We start from the raw sequence: 24264 nt of genomic DNA, 5'->3' as shown, positions 1-24264 counted from the left end.
AACTGGTGCTAGTTTCGGGGTAGAGGCGTTAGCCACTCGGTAGCAGCGGTGATCCGGTGCCAAGGTTCAGAGCTTACGGCAAGGATCCGATGGAGTAGTGTGTTCTAGCCGTGTTTGGGTGGAGTCCAGGTGAACAACTGAGTAGGCCGGGAGGTGGGCCTCAGTGATAGCTTCGGTAATCTAGCTGTGAAGATCAGGAGAATGGTCCAGGGATTATGGCAGGAATCCGGCATTGTAGTGGAGAGACAGTCCGTTACTGGTAGGCTGGCGAGTATTATCCAGGCAAAATTAAAAAAAAAATATATTTTTGTTTAAAGGGCTGGTACCTGTGCAGAAGGTAAAGGCCGCTAGCAGTGGCTAACAATGACTAAATAGCTTGTAGCTAAATAGCTGGTTAGCTTCTAATGGCTGTGGTTCTTGCTATAAGGTCTAAAAATGACAAATAATAGCGGTTCCGTATCACATTGGGCGAGACGGGTTACCGGAAGGTGTAATTGAACCAAAATGGAGAAGAGATTGAAAATAAAATCAAAATGTATACAAAAAATACAAAAGTACACAAGAGGACGAACAAAACACATCTGCACTGCTACGCCATCTTGATGCAGAGTTGTCATAATGCTTCAGCAAATATACATCACACCAGGGGTGTTGGTAGATGCAATATAAGTAACTTAATACATGTCCCTCTAACTGCTCTTGAATGCCTCTGCTGATCCTACAGCAATTGTATGCAGTAATCATGTGCCTACGAACCCGATTTATACTGTTAGCACTGAGCCGGTGTGCCCTAGTAGGAAGTCCCACTGTGTGCAGCTCACCCTGCATTAGCATAAGGAACACATCTACTGCTGTTAAGCTTCCCGAGTAAAGCAATAAAAACAATTAAGCATCCCTGAAGAAAAGTGCTCAAACTAGCCCACGTTAACACGTGTATCTTAATGCAAATGCTGTGTCAGATTTCAAAAAGGCTTTCCAAATCAAATCAAATCCAATTGTATTTGTCACATACACATGGTTAGCAGATGTTAATGCGAGGGTAGCGAAATGCTTGTGCTTCTAGTTCCGACAATGCAGTAATAACCAACAAGTAATCTAACTAACAATTCCAAAACTACTGTCTTATACACAGTGTAAGGGGATAAAGAATATGTACATAAGGATATATGAATGAGTGATGGTACAGGGCAGCATAGGCAAGATACAGTAGATGGTATCGAGTACAGTATATACATATGAGTATGTAAACAAAGTGGCATAGTTAAAGTGGCTAGTGATACATGTATTACATAAGGATGCAGTCGATGATATAGAGTACAGTATATACGTATGCATATGAGATGAATAATGTAGGGTAAGTAACATTATATAAGGTAGCATTGTTTAAAGTGGCCAGTGATATATTTACATCATTTCCCATCAATTCCCATTATTAAAGTGGCTGGAGTTGAGTCAGTGTCAGTGTGTTGGCAGCAGCCACTCAATGTTAGTGGTGGCTGTTTAACAGTCTGATGGCCTTGAGATAGAAGCTGTTTTTCAGTCTCTCGGTCCCAGCTTTGATGCACCTGTACTGACCTCGCCTTCTGGATGATAGCGGGGTGAACAGGCAGTGGCTCGGGTGGTTGTTGTCCTTGATGATCTTTATGGCCTTCCTGTGACATCGGGTGGTGTAGGTGTCCTGGAGGGCAGGTAGTTTGCGTTGTGCAGACCTCACTACACTCTGGAGAGCCTTACGGTTGAGGGCGGAGCAGTTGCCGTACCAGGCGGTGATACAGCCCGCCAGGATGCTCTCGATTGTGCATCTGTAGAAGCTTGTGAGTGCTTTTGGTGACAAGCCAAATTTCTTCAGCCTCCTGAGGTTGAAGAGGCGCTGCTGCGCCTTCTTCAAGATGCTGTCTGTGTGAGTGAACCAATTCAGTTTGTCTGTGATGTGTATGCCGAGGAACTTAACTTGCTACCCTCTCCACTACTGTTCCATCGATGTGGATAGGGGGGTGTTCCCTCTGCTGTTTCCTGAAGTCCACAATCATCTCCTTAGTTTTGTTGACGTTGAGTGTGAGGTTATTTTCCCGACACCACACTCCGAGGGCCCTCACCTCCCCCCTGTAGGCCGTCTCGTCGTTGTTGATAATCAAGCCTACCACTGTTGTGTCGTCCGCAAACTTGATGATTGAGTTGGAGGCGTGCGTGGCCACGCAGTCGTGGGTGAACAGGGAGTACAGGAGAGGGCTCAGAACGCACCCTTGTGGGGCCCCCATGTTGAGGATCAGCGGGGAGGAGATGTTGTTGCCTACCCTCACCACCTGGGGGCGGACCGTCAGGAAGTCCAGTACCCAGTTGCACAGGGCGGGGTCGAGACCCAGGGTCTCGAGCTCGATGACAAGCTTGGAGGGTACTATGGTGTTGAATGCCGAGCTGTAGTCGATGAACAGCATTCTCACATAGGTATTCCTCTTGTCCAGATGGGTTAGGGCAGTGTGCAGTGTGGTTGAGATTGCATCGTCTGTGGACCTATTTGGGCGGTAAGCAAATTGGAGTGGGTCTAGGGTGTCAGGTAGGGTGGAGGTGATATGGTGCTTGACTAGTCTCTCAAAGCACTTCATGATGACGGAAGTGAGTGCTACGGGGCGGTAGTCGTTTAGCTCAGTTACCTTAGCTTTCTTGGGAACAGGAACAATGGTGGCCCTCTTGAAGCATGTGGGAACAGCAGACTGGTATAGGGATTGATTGAATATGTCCGTAAACACACCGGCCAGCTGGTCTGCGCATACTCTGAGGGCGCGGCTGGGGATGCCGTCTGGGCCTGCAGCCTTGCGAGGGTTAACACGTTTAAATGTCTTACTCACCTCGGCTGCAGTGAAGGAGAGACCGCATGTTTTCGTTGCAGGCCGTGTCAGTGGCACTGTATTGTCCTCAAAGCGGGCAAAAAAGTTATTTAGTCTGCCTGGGAGCAAGACATCCTGGTCCGTGACTGGGCTGGGTTTCTTCTTGTAGTCTGCGATTGACTGTAGACCCTGCCACATGCCTCTTGTGTCTGAGCAGTTGAATTGAGATTCTACTTTGTCTCTGTACTGGCGCTTATCTTGTTTGATAGCCTTGCGGAGGGTATAGCTGCACTGTTTGTATTCGGTCATGTTACCAGACACCTTGCCCTGATTAAAACCAGTGGTTCGCGCTTTCAGTTTCACGCGAATGCTGCCATCAATCCACGGTTTCTGGTTAGGGAATGTTTTAATCGTTGCTATGGGAACAATATCTTCAACGCACGTTCTTATGAATCAGCGTATTCGTCAATATTGTTATCTGACGCAATACGAAACATGTCCCAGTCCACGTGATGGAAGCAGTCTTGGAGTGTGGAGTCAGCTTGGTCGGACCAGCGTTGGACAGACCTCAGCGAGGGAGCCTCTTGTTTAAGTTTCTGTCTGTAGGCAGGGATCAACAAAATGGAGTCGTGGTCAGCTTTTCCGAAAGGGGGGCGGGGCAGGGCCGTATATGCGTCGTGGAAGTTAGAGTAACCATGATCCAAGGTTTTACCACCCCTGGTTGCGCAATCGATATGCTGATAAAATTTAGGGAGTCTTGTTTTCAGATTAGCTTTGTTAAAATCCCCAGCTACAATGAATGCAGCCTCCGGATAAATGGTTTCCAGTTTGCAAAGAGTTAAATAAAGTTCGTTCAGAGCCATCGATGTGTCTGCTTGGGGGGGGGGATATATACGGCTGTGATTATAATCAAAGAGAATTCTCTTGGTAGATAATGTGGTCTACATTTGATCGTGAGGAATTCTAAATCAGGTGAACAGAAGGATTTGAGTTCCTGTATGTTTCTTTCATCACACCATGTCTCGTTAGTCATGAGGCACACGCCCCCGCCACTCTTCCTACCAGAAAGATGTTTGTTTCTGTCGGTGCGATGCGTGGAGAAACCCGTTGGCTGCACCGCCCCGGATAGCGTCTCTCCAGTGAGCCATGTTTCCGTGAAGCAAAGAACGTTACAGTCTCTGATGTCCCTCTGGAATGCTACCCTTGCTCGGATTTCATCAACCTTGTTGTCAAGAGACTGGACATTGGCAAGAAGAATACTAGGGAGTGGTGCACGGTGTGCCCATCTCCGGAGTCTGATCAGAAGACCGCCTCGTTTCCCTCTTTTTCGGAGTCGTTTTTTGGGGTCGCTGCATGGAATCAATTCCATTGACCTGTTTGTAAGGCAGAACACAGGATCCGCGTCGCGGAAAACATATTCTTGGTCGTACTGATGGTGAGTTTACGCTGATCTTATATTCAGTAGTTCTTCTCGACTGTATGTAATGAAACCTAAGATGACCTGGGGTACTAATGTAAGAAATAACACGTAAAAAAAACAAAAAACTGCATAGTTTCCTGCATAGTTTCCTAGGAACGCGAAGCGAGGCGGCCATCTCTGTCGGCGCCGAAAGCACACCGTGCGATTATGTTATGTCAGCACTAATCACAGAAAAACATCCAGACATTTTCTAAAGAAGGAGAGGTGTCAGAAATAGCTTTATAAATATTCACTTACCTTTGATGATCTTCATCGGAATGCACTCCAAGGAATCTCAGTTCCACAATAAATGTTTGTTTTGTACGATGAAGTCCATAATTTATGTCCAAATACCTCCTTTTTGTTCACGCGTTTAGCCCAGTAATCCAAATGCATAATGCGCGATCACTTGTTCAGACGAAATGTCAAAAATGTCTATTACAGTTCGTAGAAACATGTCAAACGATGTATAGAATCCATCTTTAGGATATTTTTATCATACATCTTCAATAATGTTCCAACCGGAGAATTCCTTTGTCTTTAGAAATGCAATGGAACACAGCTAACTCTCACAGGCGCACGCGTGATCGGCTCATGGCACTCTGCCAGACCTCTGGCTCAAACAGCTATCTTTCTCTCCCCCTTCACAGTGGAAGCCTCAAACAAGGTTCTAAAGACTGCTGACATCTAGTGGAAGCCTTAGTGTCTATGGGGTCATATTGCACTTCCTATCTTGAAAAACTACAAACCTTAGATTTCCCACTTCCTGGTTGGATTTTATTTCAGGTTTTTGCCTGTTATACTCATACATCATTCAAACAATTTTAGAATCTTCAGAGTGTTTTCTATCAAAATCGACTAATTATCTGCATATTCTAGCTTTTGGGCCTGAGTAGCAGGCAGTTTACTCTGGGCACCTTTTTATCCAAGCTACTCAATACTGCCCCCCCAGTCCCAAAGAAGTTAACAACACTATCAACATGGCAGGTCCTATAGGCCCTAATTTTATCGCACCTGGACTACTGTTCAGTCGCGTTGTCAGGTGCCACAAAAAAATACTTCGTAAAGTTGCAATTGGCTCAGCACAGATGGTCCTTGGATGTGCACAGAGAGCTAATATTAATAATATTCATGTCAATCACTCCTGGCTCAAAGTGGAGGAGAGATTGACTTAATCACCACTTGTTTTGATGAGAGGTATTGACATGTTGAATGTACCGAGCTGTCTGTTTGAACTGCTGGCGAACAGCTCGGACACCCATGCATACCCCAGAGGTCTCTTCACAGTCCCGAGTCCAAAACAGACTATGGGATGCGCACAGTACTACATAGAGCCATGGCTACATGGAATTCTATTTCACGTCAAGTAACTGATGCAAGCAGTAAAATGTAGATTAAAAAATAAATAAATAAAGAAGATAAAAATACACCTTATGGAACAGCAGGGACTGTGAAGCAACACAAACATAGGCACAGACACATGCATACACACACATACACGATAACATGCAAACTGTACACACACGTACACATGGATTTTGTACTGTAGATATGTGGTGGAGTAGGAGCCTGAGGGCACACAGTGTGTTGTGAATGTATTATGTTTTTAAAATTGTGTGAACTGCCTTAATTTTGCTGGACCCCAGGAATATAATCAATACAAAAGTAAGGACTTCTCCTCTAGATGATGCATCATGGGAGAATAAATATGTATTTAACTGTTTTTACAGGACCTTGAAAAAGTCTTACTTTAATGAGACGTGTCCACAAACACTGTTTTTCCATAATACCTATAGATGAATGGAAACTTGAACTAGTATAGATTTTTTAAAATTATTTATGGACAAACGACAGCATGCTGTTTTTATTCAAACAAGTTAGAATTGTTGAAAATGACCAGAGAATTTAATCTGGACAAATTTCAGTATTGAGAATTAGGGGTGTAAATTTACAAAATTCAGTCAGCAATCTAAAATGTATTTACAATAAGACACTTTACCAAAAACTAGGCATCTTAGTCTTCAGAATGATAGTTGCTTTTTGCAGATGTGTCATGGTTTTGTAACTCAGTTTGCTACAGACAAACTACAAACTAGTTTAATGAGCATCGCCCGGTTTCTCTATAGCATATTGAAAAACCTGTAACAGAAACATGAAACTTCGAGGAGTGGGAGTCAGTACACAGAGTTTATTGAGCAAACATACAAAGTACACCACTACATAAAGTGTTGCAGGTCCTTTTATTATGCCCATGTTGTTGGATGTGTGTGAAAGTGTTTGTTGTAACAATGAGCTAGCCTAAACTAACAGCACCACCCTTCATACAGTTAACATATCAAGGGCAGGAACTATTGAGAATCATATAGGCTAGTAACAAGGCTATCAGTAGAAGTATGTAACAGCATAATTGCTTTCTTTTGTCATATCTGAAAGGAACATCATCAAATGAATGTTAAGGTAATACAGTAGGCTTATTGCGCATCATGAGCCAAGCCCGCTTTCGATTGGCCTAATTCAGACATGCAGGAGTGGGTTTCTGTCCTTGCCTGACAGGCTGAACACAGTCTTGGGAAGTTTCTCCGAGTCTCTAACGGGTCCTCTACTTAAGTGCCAGTAAACCTGCCACTGGCAGATGTCGTCCGGGAGATCGCTGTACGGCCCCAGCCAGTCGCTCTTGAGCCAGAACACCAGCCCTACCAATAAGCTATTGGCACACTCCAACCACAGGAGGTTGATGGCAATGTAGGCGGGAACCGCAAGGCCCAAGAGCTCACAGGCAACGCACATGACCAGGTATGATGCCCACGTTGTGCTGAAGCCCAAAGTCAGTCCGAAGTAAAGGGGGTGCCTCTGCCATTCGGTTTCCACCGCCAGTGCTTTCTCCTCGTCCTTGTCAGCCCCTGGCTTGCCGAACTTGGCATACCTGAAGCTCAAGTCGCTGTGCAGCGTTGGGTTGACGTCGTCCCTATACTCTGAGAGCCTGTTGGCCTCCTTCAGGCACGAGGAAAGACGTTTGTAGTGCAGCATCAGCACACAGCAGACGGCTACAGAGATCCCCACTGAGAAATGTACTACAAACACAGACTCCTGCACCACGCACCCTAAAGCATGCCTCCCTCCCTCGTACTCCACTTCTAAGAGGATGGTGAAGGCTGAGCAGCCGGAGCGCACGCCGGCCAGCACCCACACCAGTAGTGTCAGGGTGCAGTTCCACAAGGTCCTGCAGGGGGCGGCATGGCAGGAGGTGTAGCGTGACTCTGTGGCGTAGTCTAGCAGCCCCAGGCCCAGCACGGGCAGAGGGAGCGCGTTGAACACGGCCGAGGCCTGCGCCAAGAGGAAGCACACGGACACTGGGGAGCGGTCAGGTCCTAGTAACCAAACGGCCACAACGACGCATGCCAACGCCACGTCGACCAGGAAGACGGAGAGACCACAGACGCCCATGAAGGAAGTGTTAAACCGGCGCAGGCTGATGAACAGGACTAGACAGTCCATGCCCACCTTTAACAGCAAGATGAACAGAAACTGGCTGGTGTTGTCCTTGATGCAGCTCCCTTCCTCTTCCCATGACTCAATGATGGCCAGCATGTTGAAGCTTTTGCCGTTGAGACTGTGCCCAGCCCCAGAAGTAACCTACTGAGTCTGTGATGTTCCGGTCGACGTCACCATGCTCAGGAAAAAGCTGTCGAAGAGAGTGGAGCAGTTAGCAGTAATCTACAAACCGCTTTTACCAATAAATTAGACTGTTTCTAGTGTTATCAGTACTACCTGGCTTTTCATGACTCATCTACAGAAACAACAACACCTTATGGAAGTCAAAAATAAGAAACTTAAACTCTCCCTAATGTATGTTGGCACCATTGTGAGCGGATAATATTTTTGGTATCTCATATTGTTCTGGAAATTCTCACATTTCTCACAAAGACTTAGTGTTTTCAGAAAGTATTCAGACCCGTTCCATTTTTCCACATTTTGTTACATTACAGCCTTATTCTAAAGTGGATTAAATACATTTTTTCCTCAGCCATCTGCACACACTACCCCATAATGACAAAGCAAAAACAAGTTGTTAGAAATTTTTGCAAATGTATAACAAGATAAAGAGACCTTTTTATTTATGTAAGTATTCATACCCTTTGTTTCCATTGATCATCCTTGATGTTTCTATAAGTTGATTTGGAGTCCACCTGTGGTAAATTCAATTAATTGGACATGATATAGACAGCTGTGTGCCTTTTCTAAGGTCCCACAGTTGACAGTGCATGTCAGAGCAAAAAACAAGCCATGAGGTTGAAGGAATTGTCCGTAGAGCTCCGAGACAGGATTGTGTCGAGACACAGATCTCTGGAAGGGTGCGAAAAAATGTCTGCATTATCGAAGGTCCCCAAGAACACAGTGGCCTCCATTCTTAAATGAAAGAAGTTTGGAACCACCAAGACTCTTCCTAGAGCTGGCCGCCAAACTGAGCAATCGGGGAAGAAGGGCCTTGGCCAGGGAGGTGACCAATAACTCGATGGTCACTCTGACAGAGCTGTAGAGTTCCTCTGTGGAGATGGTAGAACCTTCCAGAAGGATAACCATCTCTGCAGCACTCTACAAATCCAGCCTTTATGTTAGAGTGGCCAAACAGAAGCCACTCTTCAGTAAAAGGCACATGACAGCCCGCTTGGAATTTGCCAAAAGGCATCTAAAGACTCTCAGACCATGAGAAACAAGATTCCCTGGTCTGATTTAAAGGGAAAAAAAGAACTTTTGCCTGAATGACAAGCGTCACGTCTGGAGGAAACCTGACACCATCCCTAAGCGGAAGTATGGTAGTAGCAGCATCATGCTGTGGGGATGTTTTTCAGCGGCAGGGACTGGGAGACGAGTCAGGATTGAAGGTAGGATGAATGGAGCAAAGTACAGAGATCCTTAATGAAAACCTGCTCCAGAGGGCCCGGGAGCTTGGAAGGTGAACCTTCGCCCCCAGTCTAACAGGACAACGACCCTAAGCATACAGCCAGAAAACGCAGGAGTGGCTTCGGGACAAGTTTCTGAATATCCTTGAGTGGGCCAGCCAGAACCCAATCGAACGTCTCTGGAGACCTGAAAATAGCTGTGCAGCGACGCTCCCTATCCAACCTGACAGCGCTTGAGAAGACGAATGGGAGAACCTCCCAAAATACATGTGTGCCAAGCTTGTAGCTTCATGCCCAAGTCTCAAGGCTGTAATCGCTGCCAAATGTGCTTCAACAAATTACTGAGTAAAGGGTCTGAATACTTATGTAAATGTGATATTTCAGTTTATTTAAAAATTTCTAAAAACCTGTTTTTGCTTTCTCATTATGGGATATTGTGTGTAGATTGTAGGTCTGAATGATTCCCCCCCTCTTCAATGTAATCCCTTTTAGAATAAGGCTGTAATGTAACAATGAGGAAAACGTAGAGGTCTGAATACTTTCCGAAGACACTATGTTGTGAATCGCCTATATATTTGTAAAATATAAATATGATTTCTAGGCCATATTTCCCAGCCCTAGTTTGAAGAGTATATTGCTACAAACAATGTCTTTAAAATAAGAAAAATCAAAGAGTAGTTTGAAGATATTATTTTATGTTGAATAAATTAATTTGAAAATGTGTATTTCAAAATCTATACATAGACTTACTCCATATTTATAAGAATGTTATAATGACACCAATATCTTTCCTGTATCATGTACGATTCGTAGATCATAGGGTCTTACAGGAGGCATGTATGTCTAAAAAGGGCCTAAAATTGCCAATTTGATTATGCTTTTCTCAAAAATGGTTTGTGATACAAAGGTATGTTAAACGTCAGTCCTCCAAATGAAGTTCCTATGTGAGAATTCTCAGAACAATCTAAGATGCAAAAAATAGTTTCCACTCCCACTGGCGTGGAATCACCCATGTAGCATGCCTCAACACTCATTGTTTGGAGTCCAACAACCTCAAGTGTTAAATATATACATAATAGGCTACTCTATTTCCTAACTGGTGACAGCCTGAGGCTAGACAAAAGCTAATATTTCAGGTATGGCAATCCAATTCGTTTACTATTCATTCCTATGAAAAACAGGTTTGTTTACACGTAGGAGGAAATGCGTGATTTCTTTTGATACAATGCTATTGCTTAAGCCAGATATTTCCAAATACAGGAATCTTCAAAGATTACACCATTTTTTTTTTAAGCTTATCAACTATCATGCTGATCTCAGGGAATGTTAGTCCTTGCATCCATAGCTCCATCTATGAATTTGAGCATGATTAGGCTACATTCAGCCAGCCCCACCCCTCAGCTTTATTTCAAACCCAGGGATAGGGCTGCCTTATACTTAGCTTTTTCATTGTCATCGTAAAACAATATCAATCCACATAATACTGTGCGCTTTTGAACACTGCAAGTAGGCCTTACCTCTTAATCGTTGTGGGTAATCCTGGTCATTTATGTGTAGTTTGAGATCCAGTGGCAGCATCAACAGGTGTGTGCTTTACTCTTAGCAACAGGCTAGTAGTGTTTGACAAGCACTTCCTTATTATATGGTCATTTTACTGCCTCGTTGTGGGCGGGTCTATTACCTACTCAGGCTTTTCTGGGTGAAACTAGCCTTGCAACCAACCTGACACACCTGTAATTCTACCTGGCGGCTTCAACCACCCTCCATGCCCTTCCCTCCTCAGGTACAACATTCTCTCAGTTTTGAATAGGCTGTTGTTGGGTTTTGGGTGGGGTGAAGATGAAGGTTCACCACTAAGATCATGCAGAAATGTTTGTTTGTCTTACAAACGTGCTCTTCTGCTGTGATGCCGATATGGGGACAACACTGTTCAAACCCGAGACGTCCATCAGGAATGATTCCTGTAAAATCGAGTATAAGGTTATGGTCTAGAGTTCCATTTTATTTGGTGTGCCCCCCCCCTCCCCCTCCCCCCTCATGTTGTGAACTGTTGTTTTGTAAATGCATGTGTACTGTAAATGTATGGCCTGAGCGGGGTAACAGTTTTTTTTTATTATGGCAAAGTAGTTTGACGTTCATGATACGTGCTGCTAATAGGTTGGCATATGTTGGTTGGGCATTTATGTAATGGCCTATTTTGCATAGCAGGCTGAGGGCTATGTAAGGTGTAGGAGGGGGGGAAGACACATCTACTCTTGTCTGTTCAATGCAATAAAGAACTCCCTACCACCTCAGTGACCCAACCCCTGCATTAGAGTAGCTAGAGGCCAGCCAGTGTTTGCTTGCTGATCCCTGTAAATGTTCAGAATATTATGGAGTCACGTGGTTTGTTTCAGTCCAGGTTAAGTGGAATGTTCTGTTTCCAAGGGGAACAAAGGCCAGGTCTAGATTTCTTTCTCAACCTGAACAAATGGTTAATTAACAGGGATGAAAGGAACACCTATAACATGGTGTAAAAAGCCTGTTTATGGTTTATCCGGTATACATGGCGCAAAGGATCCGCTGGGCGATTTGAGGCAATTACCGAGAAAATCGAAGTGTGCTGGGTGTTGACTAAGTGGAGGCTGCTCCTGCACCGCCAATATTTGTTTAACAACACAGAAGCTCTCCGGGGATGCCTTGGGGACAAATGGCTCTTTTCAGAGGGGCTGAATTTCAAAGCTGTAGGACAATATTTGACATAAAGCAGGTTTTCAAAGAGTTTAGTTTGCTTCTTATTTTCCTTTTTGCCATGGAAAATTTGAGTACTGGAGTTGCCCACCTCAATAACAACTAGTATCATGACAACCCTACAGTTGGCACGCCTTAATTAATCCAGTGGGAACAGGTATTCATTAAGTAGCCTATTAGTCATTTAATTTGAGTAAAGTGTCTTACCATGTGAGTATGATATGATGACAAAATATTGTTGAATACAAGAAACCAGAAGTTCTTTGGTCAAACGATATAGATACTATGTTTTGTCATATACATTTGACATTGCTTCCAGGAAACCATTTCTCACGCAGAACAATGAATGTAGTTTAGAAATACTAATTGTTAAGCATACCGGGAAATGTGAATGTGGGCAAAAGCGGCTTTCAAAACCCGGTCGAGCAAGGTGATGACTATTGTTGTGTCCTGTCAATATTTGCATGTGGAGTGTTTACAGAAGTACGCCCTTTTGACTTACTGTTTTCCAGGAAGTTGGGAGAATGAAGGTAGAACTCTTTGCCGATGTGGTTCCAAAGACGGCTGAGAACTTTCGGTAATTTTACCTAAACAAATTTCATGACTTCCTAGTGCAAAATCATGCCCTGTCACATCAAGTCCACATTCAGTATGGCATAATGTTGTAGAATGTCGGATAGAAAATTATTCTGTAGAAGAGACATGCCTCTGACATATCTGCAATGTTTAGTAAATTGCACCATCCTGAATTATTAAAGATTTGTTAGAGATGATTAGTAGAGGTGATTTTTGCCCTTCCAATGAATAAATTATTTATTTTGTCTTTTACAGGCAGTTCTGCACAGGGGAATTCAGGTAAGGGCATCTCTATGGACACTAGAGTAGGCTATATATTGATCCCTGGTACACTTGCTGATCTACTCGCTCTGACCACCCAACTGTACCCATGTACTACCACCGTTACAAGCACAGTCACTATGAAAGGCTGTAGTCAGGAGAGATTTTATTGTTCACTTGACACAAGTATCTATCAGGTTAAGGTGTTGGCTTCATAACGCCATCTACTGGAGCTGTAGAACCCTTCCCATTTATCTTCCTGACACCTAACTAGCATAGTCACCCCATCACCCTTGAAGAGAGTGCGGTATTTGATTTTTTTTAAATGTACCTGTTGCCTGTTCACTGGCCATGGTGTCCACTTAGTGGAATAGGTGTATAGAGTGTTATTTTTTTCCTCTGTACAGGTGTTTTAATTGTGGTAAATGTCCCTTTTCACTTATTGTTTAGGCTGTTGAGCACAAATTAAAAGACAGTAGTCGGGCAAGTTCCTTTGAGATGTGTCAACTCTGCAAAATACGTAACCTGTGCACCCTAATATGAGAATGGTGGGGAATCAGACCACAACCTCTCTCTCTTTTCCTTTCGACTTGTTCTTTAGGCATTCAACCATTTGTGTTAATTGCTGTTTTTAATTGCAGTTTGCATAGTGCTTTTCTGAGGGAAGAGAAACAATCCCACAGACAGCAACTCTAACATTCCAACTATGGAGACAAACAATGAGTCTTTATGATGACTGTACAAGATATATTCAGGCATTCTTGGGGAAAAACTGCAAGAATAATTTGTCATTGTCATTAGTCAAACTCTATTAGCTAAAAGGTAAACCCCTTGTCTATTTTACATCAGTAAATATTACTGTGATGTGAAATAATAAAAAAGGATGAGTACTTTATTCTAAATAAACACGGAGTGTACAGTACAGCTTTCCATGACACAGACTGGCCACGTAATTCCAGGTGAAAGCTATGATCCGTTATTGATGTCACCTGTTAAATCCTCTTCAATCAGTGTGTAGATGAAGGGGAGGAGACTGGCTAAAGAAGGATTTTTAAGCCTGGAGACAATTTGAGACACGGATTGTGTATGTGTGCCATTCAGAGGGTGAATGGGCAAGACAAAAGATTTCAGTGCCTTTTAAACGGGGTATGGTAGTAGGTGCCAGACACACCGGTTTGAGTGTGCCAAGAACTGCAACGCTGCTGGGTTTTTTACGCTCAACAGTTTCCCGTTTTGTATCAAGAATGGTCCACCACCCAAAGGAGATCCAGCATACTTGACACAATTGTGGGAAGCATTGGAGTTATCATAGACCAGCATCCCTGTGGAACACTTTCGACACCTTGTAGAGTCCATGCCCGACAAATTGAGGCTCTTCTGATGGCAAAAGAGGGGGTGCAACTCAATATTAGGAAGGTGTTCTTAATGTTTTGCAAAATCAATCTATTTTGAAACTCAAACATGGTTGAAAATGTATCTTGTAATCTGTTTTGACACTGTCTCACACATACCCCTATCTGACAAGTGAGCCTAAAGAAAAACCTACATGGTGATATTACTCTAGGGCAGCCATTCTCAACAGGCGGACGGACCGCTGTCCGGATCTGGACCCAGAATGGGGTCAATAGGGACCACCACGGGTCCCGACAATATTTTGAAGGGTGGAAAAAATTGATCAAGTAGCCCATGTTAGCTAGGTAGGTTAGCCTAATTTATCTATCTAAATATTGTACACTAGTTAGCATGGCCAGATTATGTGCCTTGGGCCCTCGACCCCCAGGGGGCACTCAATTTTATTTTGTTGAGTCATTCGGGCATCATATGAACACACATAAGACATGGCAAAATGTTTAGAAACAAGATTTAAAACGTCTAAAATTCTATGCCAACAAGAGAAATCTGAACAGTATGGGACTGCAAGGTGGGGTTAGTTACTACGCTGTTAAATGAGAATATCCATTCACACTTTTTCCACCTAGGAAATTAGTGTGTTCTCAAATGGTTGAGCACCCCTGCTATAGGGTAAAAGTGAATCCCTCGACCAGGATTTGCATGTACAGTACCTAGTGAGTCTACACACCCCTTTCACAGTCTTCACATTTTGCTGCCTTAAAATTATATCAAAAAGTACTACACATTTTCAAAGTGAAAGACAAGTAATAGAAATGTTTCATAATCAAGACATCTTTGTTATTTATTATTAATTAGGTCTTCACACCCCAGAGTCAATACTTGGTATAATCTCATTTGTCAGCCTTTACAGCTGTGAATCCATTTTGAATAAGATTCTACCAACCCTTTGCAAAAGCTTAGTAAATTTAGTTGGGAGTAAGTCTCTGATTTTCAAGCAGATTTAAATGGACCATTTAGTAACACTCAACACCTATTGGAAAGCTACTTTTGTGTGTCTTTGGCATACAAATGTGTGTAATTGTCCCACTGAAAAATAACAATATAAACTCAGTAAAAAAAGAAACGTCCTCTCACTGTCAACTACATTTATTTTCAGCAAACTTAACATGTGTAAATATTTGTATGAACATAAGATTCAGCAACTGAGACACAAACTGAACAAGTTCCACAGACATGTGACTAACAGAAATGGAATAATGTGTCCCTGAACAAGAGGGGGGGGTCAAAATCAAAGTAACAGTCTTTTCCTCATGGATTGCACAAGATTAGCCAGTTCTTGCTGTGAGATGTTACTCCACTTTTCCACCAAGGCACCTGCAAGTCTTTCTGAGGGGAATGGCCCTAGCCCACCCTCCGATCCAACAGGTCCCAGACGTGCTCAATGGGATTGAGATCCGGACTCTTCGCTGGCCATGGCAGAACACTGACATTCCTGTCTTGCAGGAAATCACACACAGAACGAGCAGTATGGCTGGTGGCATTGTCATGCTGGAGGGTCATGTCAGGATGAGCCTGCAGGAAGGGTACCACATGAGGGAGGAGGATGTCTTCCCTGTAACGCACAGTGTCACAGTATTGTGGAGGCAGCATCATGTCATGGGTATGCTTGTCACCGGCAGTGACGGGGGAGTTTGTGATGATCAAAATGTTAGAAAATCCCCCTCATTCTTCTGAAAACCAAACCCTAGCTTGGTTTCCATCCAATTGGTGACAGATTTTCCTGCAAATATTAAAACATCTGCATAAAGGAAAATAGGCACGTTTTCCCACCAGTGGTGTTTATAACCAAGTGACTTGTTGTTGATAAAAAAACGTGCGTGATGACGTAGTGCACATAAAATGTACTTTTTTTGCTTAGGTTTTCATGTACTGAATGAAAATGTAAAGTTCAATATTTTTCCAGGGCATTTTCAACTCCACTCTCTAGTTTTGTCACAAAAACTGTTGCGTTAAATGGCAAATGTGCCCACTCTGGTCTTAGCACATATGCTCTAGCCAACAGCTCGCAGATGCAATGTGGGTGGGCTAGCCTACATGAGAATATTATGAATTAGATATATTTTTTTTGTCAAACAGCAGCCAAGAAACAGATCATCATGTCACCAAGACACTCACCACCCTGTGATAATTTATTTAATCTGTAGCCTAATAAACTGCATGCACCACACAACATATCACATGACTTCAAGTTTACTTCAATATGATGGTTATTATATTAATATTTCAGCAGAAAGGTGTTTCCGCTGCCATTTCTTGCGTAATGAATTCCGTTCCCTCCATGTCGAATGAACAAATTTTCGGTCAATATTTATGAATATGTACTGACATTTCCTGTTTCCATCAGCCCAGCCGTGACTTTTTTTATGCTACAGGTAATTCATCCACATGAAATGGTTGGATTGAAACCTGGTTCCTGAGAGTTTTGTTTTTCAGAAGGACAATTAACACATTTTAATGCCAAAGACACCAGAATGGCATCCAAGAGGTGTTGAGTGTTCCTAAGTGGTCGAGTCTTCTTATTTAAATCAGCTTGAAATCTGAGAATATTGCGGTCCAATGATTCCCAACAAAATGTGCTGTTTGACCAATTTGAACAAATAAAATGGTAAAATGTTGTCCTGAGAGTTATGCAAAGTTGGTGGAAGCACCTTTGGCAGCTATCACAATAACTGGTAGGCCGTCAGCCCAGGCCCTGCATGTCCCCAGGCACCCTCATTTGTTGACTTCTGTGATCGAAAAAGCCTTGGTTTCATGCATGTCAACATCAGAAGCCTCCTCCCTAAGTTTGTTTTACTCACTGCTTTAGCACACTGCTAACCCTGATGTCCTTGCCGTGTCTGAATCCTGGCTCAGGAAGACCACCAAAAATTCAGAGATTTCCATACCCAACTATAACATCTTCCGTCAAGATAGAACTGCCAAAGGGGGAGGAGTTGCAGTCTACTGCAGAGAGAGCCTGCAAAGTAATGTCATACTTTCCAGGTCCATACCCAAACAGTTCTACGAACTTCAGAAATAGCGTTTCTCCGACCCCCTCAGCTCCCAGCTGTGCTGGCCATTTGCCCCCATCTAGCTTCAGAGTTTGTTCTGTTAGGTGACGGGATATGCTTAACCTCCTACAATCTAAGCTAGCCCTCACTCCTACCCCACCAGGTACAACCCTAACTCTGTAAGCAAGGGCACCTCAGCTCCCCCTGGCCCTCCAAATACACCTCCGCTGTCTTCAACTCTCAGCGACCACTCCTCATCTCCCACGGTGCCGCAGTCAAACGACCACCCCCCAAGCCTCTTCTGTGAGCAGGTTCTAATCGACCTGGCCTGGGTATCCTGGAAACATTGACCTCAGTTAGTTGAGGATGCAGATGTTCTGAAAAATGCAGAACTAAGAACAAAAGCCTGGACCCAGACCTGATGCCCTCGAAGCACAAAAACATCCTGTGGCGGACTGCTGGGCAACTGTTCAGAAGTCAAACCAATCTGGACCCAGCTTCTTCAGGCAGAAGTTTGCATGAAACTAAAAAGTTCTGGGACACTGAAGTCCATGGAGAACAAGAGCACCTCCTCCCAGCTGCCCACTGCACTGAGGCCCCTCACCACCGACAAATCCATGATTATCGAGAACTTCAACAAGCGTTTCTGTGGCCATGCCTTCCGCCTCTTTCCTCGGCCAACAGCTATCCTCCTTCTCCCACGCCTTCTCCCAAGCCTCTCCAGATCCAGATAGCAGATGTTCTGAAAGAGCTGCAAAACCTGGACCCGTGCTGGGCTTGACAATCTGCTCTATTTCTGAAACTATCCTCCGCCATTGTCAACCCCTATTACCAGCCTGTTCAACCTCTTCAATCGGAGATCCCCAAGGATTGAAAGCTGCCGCAGTCATCCCCCTCTTCAAAGGGGGAGACACCCTGGACCCAAACTGTTACAGACCTATATCCATTCTGCCCTGCCTATCTAAGGTCTTCGAAAGCCAAGTCAACAAACAGGTCACTAACCATCTCGAATCCCACCGTACCTTCTCCGCTATGCAATCTGGTTTCCGAGCCGGTCACGGGTGCACCTCAGCCACACTCAAGGTACTAAACGACATCATAACCGCCATCGATAAAAGACAGTACTGTGCAGCCGTCTTCATCGACCTTGCCAAGGCTTTCGACTCTGTCAATCACCATATTCTTATCGGCAGGCTCAGTAGCCTCGGTTTTTCGATGACTGCCTTGCCTGGTTCACCAATTACTTTGCAGACAGAGTTCAGTGTGTCAAATCGGAGGGCATGCTGTCCGGTCCTCTGGCAGTCTCTATGGGGGTGCCACAGGGTTCAATTCTCGGGCCGACTCTTTTCTCTGTATATATCAATGATGTTGCTCTTGCTGCGGGCGATTCCCTGATCCACCTCTACGCAGACGACACCATTCTATATACTTTCGGCCCGTCATTGGACACTGTGCTATCTAACCTCCAAACGAGCTTCAATGCCATAGAACACTCCTTCCGTGGCCTCCAACTGCTCTTAAACGCTAGTAAAACCAAATGCATGCTTTTCAACCGATCGCTGCCTGCACCCGCATGCCCGACTAGCATCACCACACTGGATGGTTCCGACCTTGAATATGTGGACACCTATAAGTACCTAGGTGTCTGGCTAGACTGCAAACTCTCCTTCCAGACCCATATCAAACATCTCCAATCGAAAATCAAATCAAGAGTCGGCTTTCTATTCCGCAACAAAGCCTCCTTCACTCATGCTGCCAAGCTTACCCTAGTAAAACTGACTATCCTACCGATCCTCGACTTCGGCGATGTCATCTACAAAATTGCTTCCAACACTCTACTCAGCAAACTGGATGCAGTTTATCACAGTGCCATCCGTTTTGTCACTAAAGCACCTTATACTACCCACCACTGCGACTTGTATGCTCTAGTCGGCTGGCCCTCGCTACATATTCGTTGCCAGACCCAATGGCTCCAGGTCATCTACAAGGCCATGCTAGGTAAAGCTCCGCCTTATCTCAGTTCACTGGTCACGATGGCAACACCCATCCGTAGCACGCGCTCCAGCAGGTGTATCTCACTGATCATCCCTAAAGCCAACACCTCATTCGGCCGCCTTTCGTTCCAGTACGTTTTCTGTGACTGGAACGAATTGCAAAAATCGCTGAAGTTGGAGACTTTTATCTCCCTCACCAACTTCAAACATCAGCTATCTGAGCAGCTAACCGATCGCTGCAGCTGTACATAATCTACTGGTAAATAGCCCACCCATTTTCACCTACCTCATCCCCACAGTTTTTATTTATTTACTTTTCTGCTCTTTTGCACACCAATATCTCTACCTGTACATGATCATCTGATCATTTATCACTCCAGTGTTAATCTGCAATATTGTAATTATTCGCCTACCTCCTCATGCCTTTTGCACACATTGTATATAGATTCCCCTTTTTTTTCTACTGTGTTATTGACTTGTTAATTGTTTACTCCATGTGTAACTCTGTGTTGTCTGTTCACACTGCTATGCTTTATCTTGGCCAGGTCGCAGTTGCAAATGAGAACTTGTTCTCAACTAGCCTACCTGGTTAAATAAAGGTGAAATAAAATAAAATAAATAAAAAAAGTCATTGGAAATAAGAATTTGTTCTTTAACTGACTTGCCTAGTTAAATAAAGGTTAAATAAATTAAGTTAGATTCCACCTAGTATTAACTCTATGGTGTGAAGACCCAGTTAAGATATTTGAGTTTTATATAATTTCCCAACATTTTCTATAATTTTTCTTTCAATTTGAAAATGTGCCGTAAGAAAAAATTGCATTTATTTTCATTTTAAGGCAGCATGGGCTGCGTAGACTTTCACTAGCGACGGTATATTTCCAAGTGAACAGTAATATGTCTGGTTTGTGAAACGTAATGTTTATTAATTTTCATGTGAATGCGCTATCTTTAACTACCTAGCGCTGACTTGGAGGTGTAAAAGGAGCTAAATCTAAAAAAAAAAAAAGTTTTGGTGAACTAGCCTTCCTTTAAACTTTAGAGGCTTTCTGTATACTCTGCTGACTTTTATATCAATACAGCAAAGGAGGCAGTAAGTACCATGTTAATTTATCTGTACAAACTCTCTTCTACAGAAAAGATGGTGTCCCTATCGGATTTAAAGGCTGCACCTTCCACAGGTATGCTTGAGTGGGATGATGGAAGAAGATGTGACAAGTGTTACTTTACATATATTTTTGATCTGACATCAAATCACAATAATGGATATTGTGATAGGCTAGGCATGGTCTCTAAGAAGCAACAACATGCATATTAAGTAATTATTGAATCCATAAAACCTATATCTTGATGGGGTGTTTAGTGTCTTTGTGTTGGTAATGCTTTTGTTCGCAAGCACATTCTTACGTGTTATGATTTGGTAAGATACAATATGAATATTTTTGTATAATTGAATTTGATTGTTAGATAAAAAGCTCCTCAGTCTGTTGCCAGTTTTAATGTTTATTTTATTGCCTCCTCTACTAGGGTGATAAAGGACTTCATGATCCAAGGCGGGGACTTTGTAAATGTAAGTCAATTCACTGCTCTTTGTTGTTTCTGATTTGTTCTTTTAGAATTCCAGCCAAACTGTTAGTTTCTGCCGTTATAACTACTTTTTTGCAGCATGTCCTTTATCTGCACTGCGGTGCTGGTTAACTGTCTCATGTACCCAACTGTAACAGTGTGCTACGGAGTTGGAAGCCGGCACATATCTGCTATTCGATAAGTCAATTAAATACGGTGCGAAATATGTAGCGGGCTTGGCGGGCTATCGCTCTCTGCGACTCTGGACTCTGTATTAAATTACCAATACATTAGCATTACATTCTACTTCTAATCTAATTTGTCCTCCTTTTTTTCCCTTGACCCTGTGGTGCACCTGTAGGGCGACGGGACAGGTATCTGCAGCATCTACAGAGGACCATTTGCAGATGAAAACTTTAGAATGAAGCACTCTGCCCCTGGCCTCCTATCCATGGTACCTTTTTTTATTTCAGACAAAAACTCACACGTATGCGCACACACTGCTGTTCATACACACATGTTCCATTGGAGACATTTAAACCTTGATATGAATAGACATAGATTATAACTGATGTTATTGGTTGATGTAGGTGAAGCATCCGGTAATAACCCTCCAATCCGTCCTCTGCAGGCAAACAGTGGCCCCGGAACCAATGGCTGTCAGTTTTTCATTACCTGTACGAAATGTGACTGGCTAGATGGAAAGCATGTGGTCTTCGGTTAGTATTACTATATTGTGGATTACAATGGATAAGATTTAACATGTTGTATGTGTATTTGGCTCATGAAATATTGTATTTCGACATTTCAGGGAAAGTGGTCGACGGCTTGCTCGTCATGAGAAAAATTGAGGTAAAAGCTCTTAATTTGATAAGGGTTTGTGCCCAGGGCAAGATATACAGTGAGGGGGGGGCTGTATTCGATCCCCTGCTGATTTGTACGGTTGCCCACTGACAAAGTAATTAATGATCAGTCTATAATTTTGATGGTAGGTTTATTTGTACAGTGAGAGACAGAATAACAACAACAAAAATCCAGAAAAACGCATGTCAAAAATGTTCTAAATTGATTTGACTTTTAATGATGGAAATAAGTATTTGACCCCTCTGCAAAACATGATTTAGTACTTCGTGGCAAAACCCTTGTTGGCAATCACAGAGGTCAGACGTTTGTTGTAGTTGGCCACCAGGTTTGCACAGATCTCAGGAGAGATTTTGTCCCACTCCTCTTTGCAGTTCTTCTTTAAGTCATTAAGGTTTCGAGGCTGACGTTTGGCAACTCGAACCGACAGCTCCCTCCACAGATTTTCTATGGGATTAAGGTCTGGAGACTGGCTAGGCCACTCCAGGACCTTAATGGGCTTCTTCTTGAGCCACTCTTATGTTTCCTTGGCCGTGTGTTTTGGGTCATTGTCATGCTGAAATACCCATCCACGACCCATTTCCAATGCCCTGGCTGAGGGAAGGAGGTTCTCACCCAAGATTTGATGGTACATGGCCCCGTCCATCGTTCCTTTGATGCTGTGAAGTTGTCCTGTCACCTTAGAGAAAAACACCCCCAAAGCATAGTGTTTCCACCTCCATGTTTGAGGGTGGGGATGGTGTTCTTGGGGTCATAGGCAGCATTCCTCCTCCTCCAAACACGGTGAGTTGAGTTGATGCCAAAGAGCTCCATTTTGGTCTCATCTGACCACAACACTTTCACCCAGTTGTCCTCTGAATCATTCAGATGTTCATTGGCAAACTTCAGACGGGCATGTATATGTGTTTTCTTGAGCAGGGGGAACTTTTGCGGGCGCTGCAGGATTTCAGTCCTTCACGGCGTAGTGTGTTACCAATTGTTTTTTTGGTGACTATAGTCGCAGCGGCCTTGATCATTGACCAGATACTCCGGTGTAGTTCTGGGCTGATTCCTCACCGTTCTCATGATCATTGCAACTCCACTAGGTGAGATCTTGCATGGAGCCCCAGGCCGAGGGAGATTGACAGTTCTTTTGTGTTTCTTCCATTTGCGAATAATCGCACCAACTGTTGTCACCTTCTCACCAAGCTGCTTGGCGATGGTCTTGTAGACCATTCCAGCCTTGTATAGGTCTACAATCTTGTCCCTGACATCCTTGGAGTGCTCTTTGGTCTTGGCCATGGTGGAGAGTTTGGAATCTGATTGATTGCATCTGTGGACAGGTGTATTTTATACAGGTAACAAACTGAGATTGTGCTCCTAATCTCAGCTCGTTACCTGTATAAAAGACACCTGGGAGCCAGAAATCTTTCTGATTGAGAGGGGGTCAAATACTTATTTCCCTCATTAAAATGCAAATCAATTTATAACATTTTTGACATGCGGTTTTCTGATTTTTGTTGTTGTTATTCTGTCTCTCACTGTTCAAATAAACCTACCATTACAGTTATAGACTGATCATTTCTTTGTCAGAGGGCAAACATACAAAATCAGCAGGGGATCAAATACTTTTTTCCTTCACTGTATAATGATGATCCTCAACAAAGATCAAACTTTAAGGGCCGGTGGGTTCCATGGAAGTAGAAGCAGGGAATACTGTTCTTAGATAATCCAGATTTAGAAACGTGATTTCAGAGCCATGTTTTAACCTTGGATTACATGGTATTGGATTATTGAGTCCTTGACTGTGCTAGAGAATAACAAGGCTAATTTATCATCTGAATTAGTCGCTTAGTAGATCTAAATAACATTGGGGCTGTTTTCTCGACACAGATTAAGCCTGGCCCTGGACTACAGAGAATTCTCCATTGAGTTTGCTTGTTAGTTCAGGACTAGGCTTAAAGGGCAACTGAACGCAAACACTAATTTATCTGAAAATGGCTTATGTGGCATTGATATTAGTTAGAAAAAGTTATTCCAGAACCAAAATGGACTAAAAAGTGTAAGTAGGTTCATTTTGGTTATTGAGTCCGTATACTCCAAAACATAGTTTGGTGAGATTTGTGTAATCGAGGTCATCACGATACATGAGGTTTTGGTTTGGATTACAATCATGCCTACTATCATAGGATTTTAACGCCTAGGGAGAATTTTCATGCACAGTGAAACAGCTGCATTTATTGCGCTTTATTCAATCATAGCAGTGAACCTCCACAGACACTGAGACAGGCCTGCCCATTACACAGCGCCTTGGACTTGGACCTGTTTACATAAGACAACACGTCGCCAATGTTATGTTGAAAGAACACTGGGCCCTTAGCCCTTTATGGAGTGGCCACTTCCTGGTGTGTTTCATAGTGAGCACTTCAGTCTGACACTATTTTGGGCTGAATGACAATTGAGACGATGTGCACTTATATCAACTGCCACTTGTCAATATAAAAAAAAGTCTAAAATCATTTGCAAGCATTTTGTGTCCTGCCGCAACCTGTTTTGTAACATGATCTGCAATGAAACACTGCCAGACAGACACATACTCTAGTAATAGATAGTGAGAAAGTTGTATAAAAACTCAACGGCACCGAAGCGCACACGTTGCATGATAAGCTAATTTAGCTAACTTGGGCAGCTACTAGCTAGCTTCATTGA

General features: G+C 43.4%; 2 protein-coding genes across 4 annotated transcripts in view; one reads left to right on the top strand and one right to left on the bottom strand.

The window, feature by feature from the left end:
* The window catches only part of ppih (peptidylprolyl isomerase H (cyclophilin H)), a 39573-nt gene that overhangs the window by 13736 nt on the left and 1573 nt on the right, over positions 1-24264 (top strand). The window contains exons 1-8 of one of the 3 annotated variants that reach the window (XM_035741043.1): positions 10904-10968; positions 12428-12492; positions 12747-12770; positions 20286-20330; positions 20677-20719; positions 21077-21169; positions 21347-21434; positions 21527-21567. In XM_035741043.1, the coding sequence (XP_035596936.1) occupies positions 10951-10968; positions 12428-12492; positions 12747-12770; positions 20286-20330; positions 20677-20719; positions 21077-21169; positions 21347-21434; positions 21527-21567 (417 nt within the window). In that variant the 5' untranslated portion in view covers positions 10904-10950. Of the gene's footprint in view, positions 1-10903; positions 10969-11859; positions 12073-12427; positions 12493-12746; positions 12771-20285; positions 20331-20676; positions 20720-21076; positions 21170-21346; positions 21435-21526; positions 21568-24264 lie in introns of those variants that run through there. The other 2 variants (XM_035741044.2, XM_035741042.2) reach the window with 2 other exon arrangements.
* Positions 6453-10853, bottom strand: si:dkeyp-100a1.6 (probable G-protein coupled receptor 160). Its single transcript, XM_035741038.2, has 2 exons — positions 10703-10853; positions 6453-7966 (listed from the first exon to the last, which is right to left on the bottom strand). Exon 2 carries the CDS (start codon positions 7870-7872, stop codon positions 6799-6801), a length of 1074 nt encoding a protein of 357 aa, XP_035596931.1. The 5' UTR covers positions 7873-7966; positions 10703-10853; the 3' UTR covers positions 6453-6798.

This window comes from Oncorhynchus keta, chromosome 28, assembly GCF_023373465.1.
Source record: "Oncorhynchus keta strain PuntledgeMale-10-30-2019 chromosome 28, Oket_V2, whole genome shotgun sequence".
Lineage (NCBI taxonomy): Eukaryota > Metazoa > Chordata > Actinopteri > Salmoniformes > Salmonidae > Oncorhynchus > Oncorhynchus keta.
This window is presented reverse-complemented; position numbering and strand designations above follow the sequence as displayed.

Excerpts from the sequence above, each read along its gene's own strand:
- si:dkeyp-100a1.6 (XM_035741038.2), bottom strand. The coding sequence starts at position 7,872 with ATGCTGGCCATCATTGAGTCATGGGAAGAGGAAGGGAGCTGCATCAAG.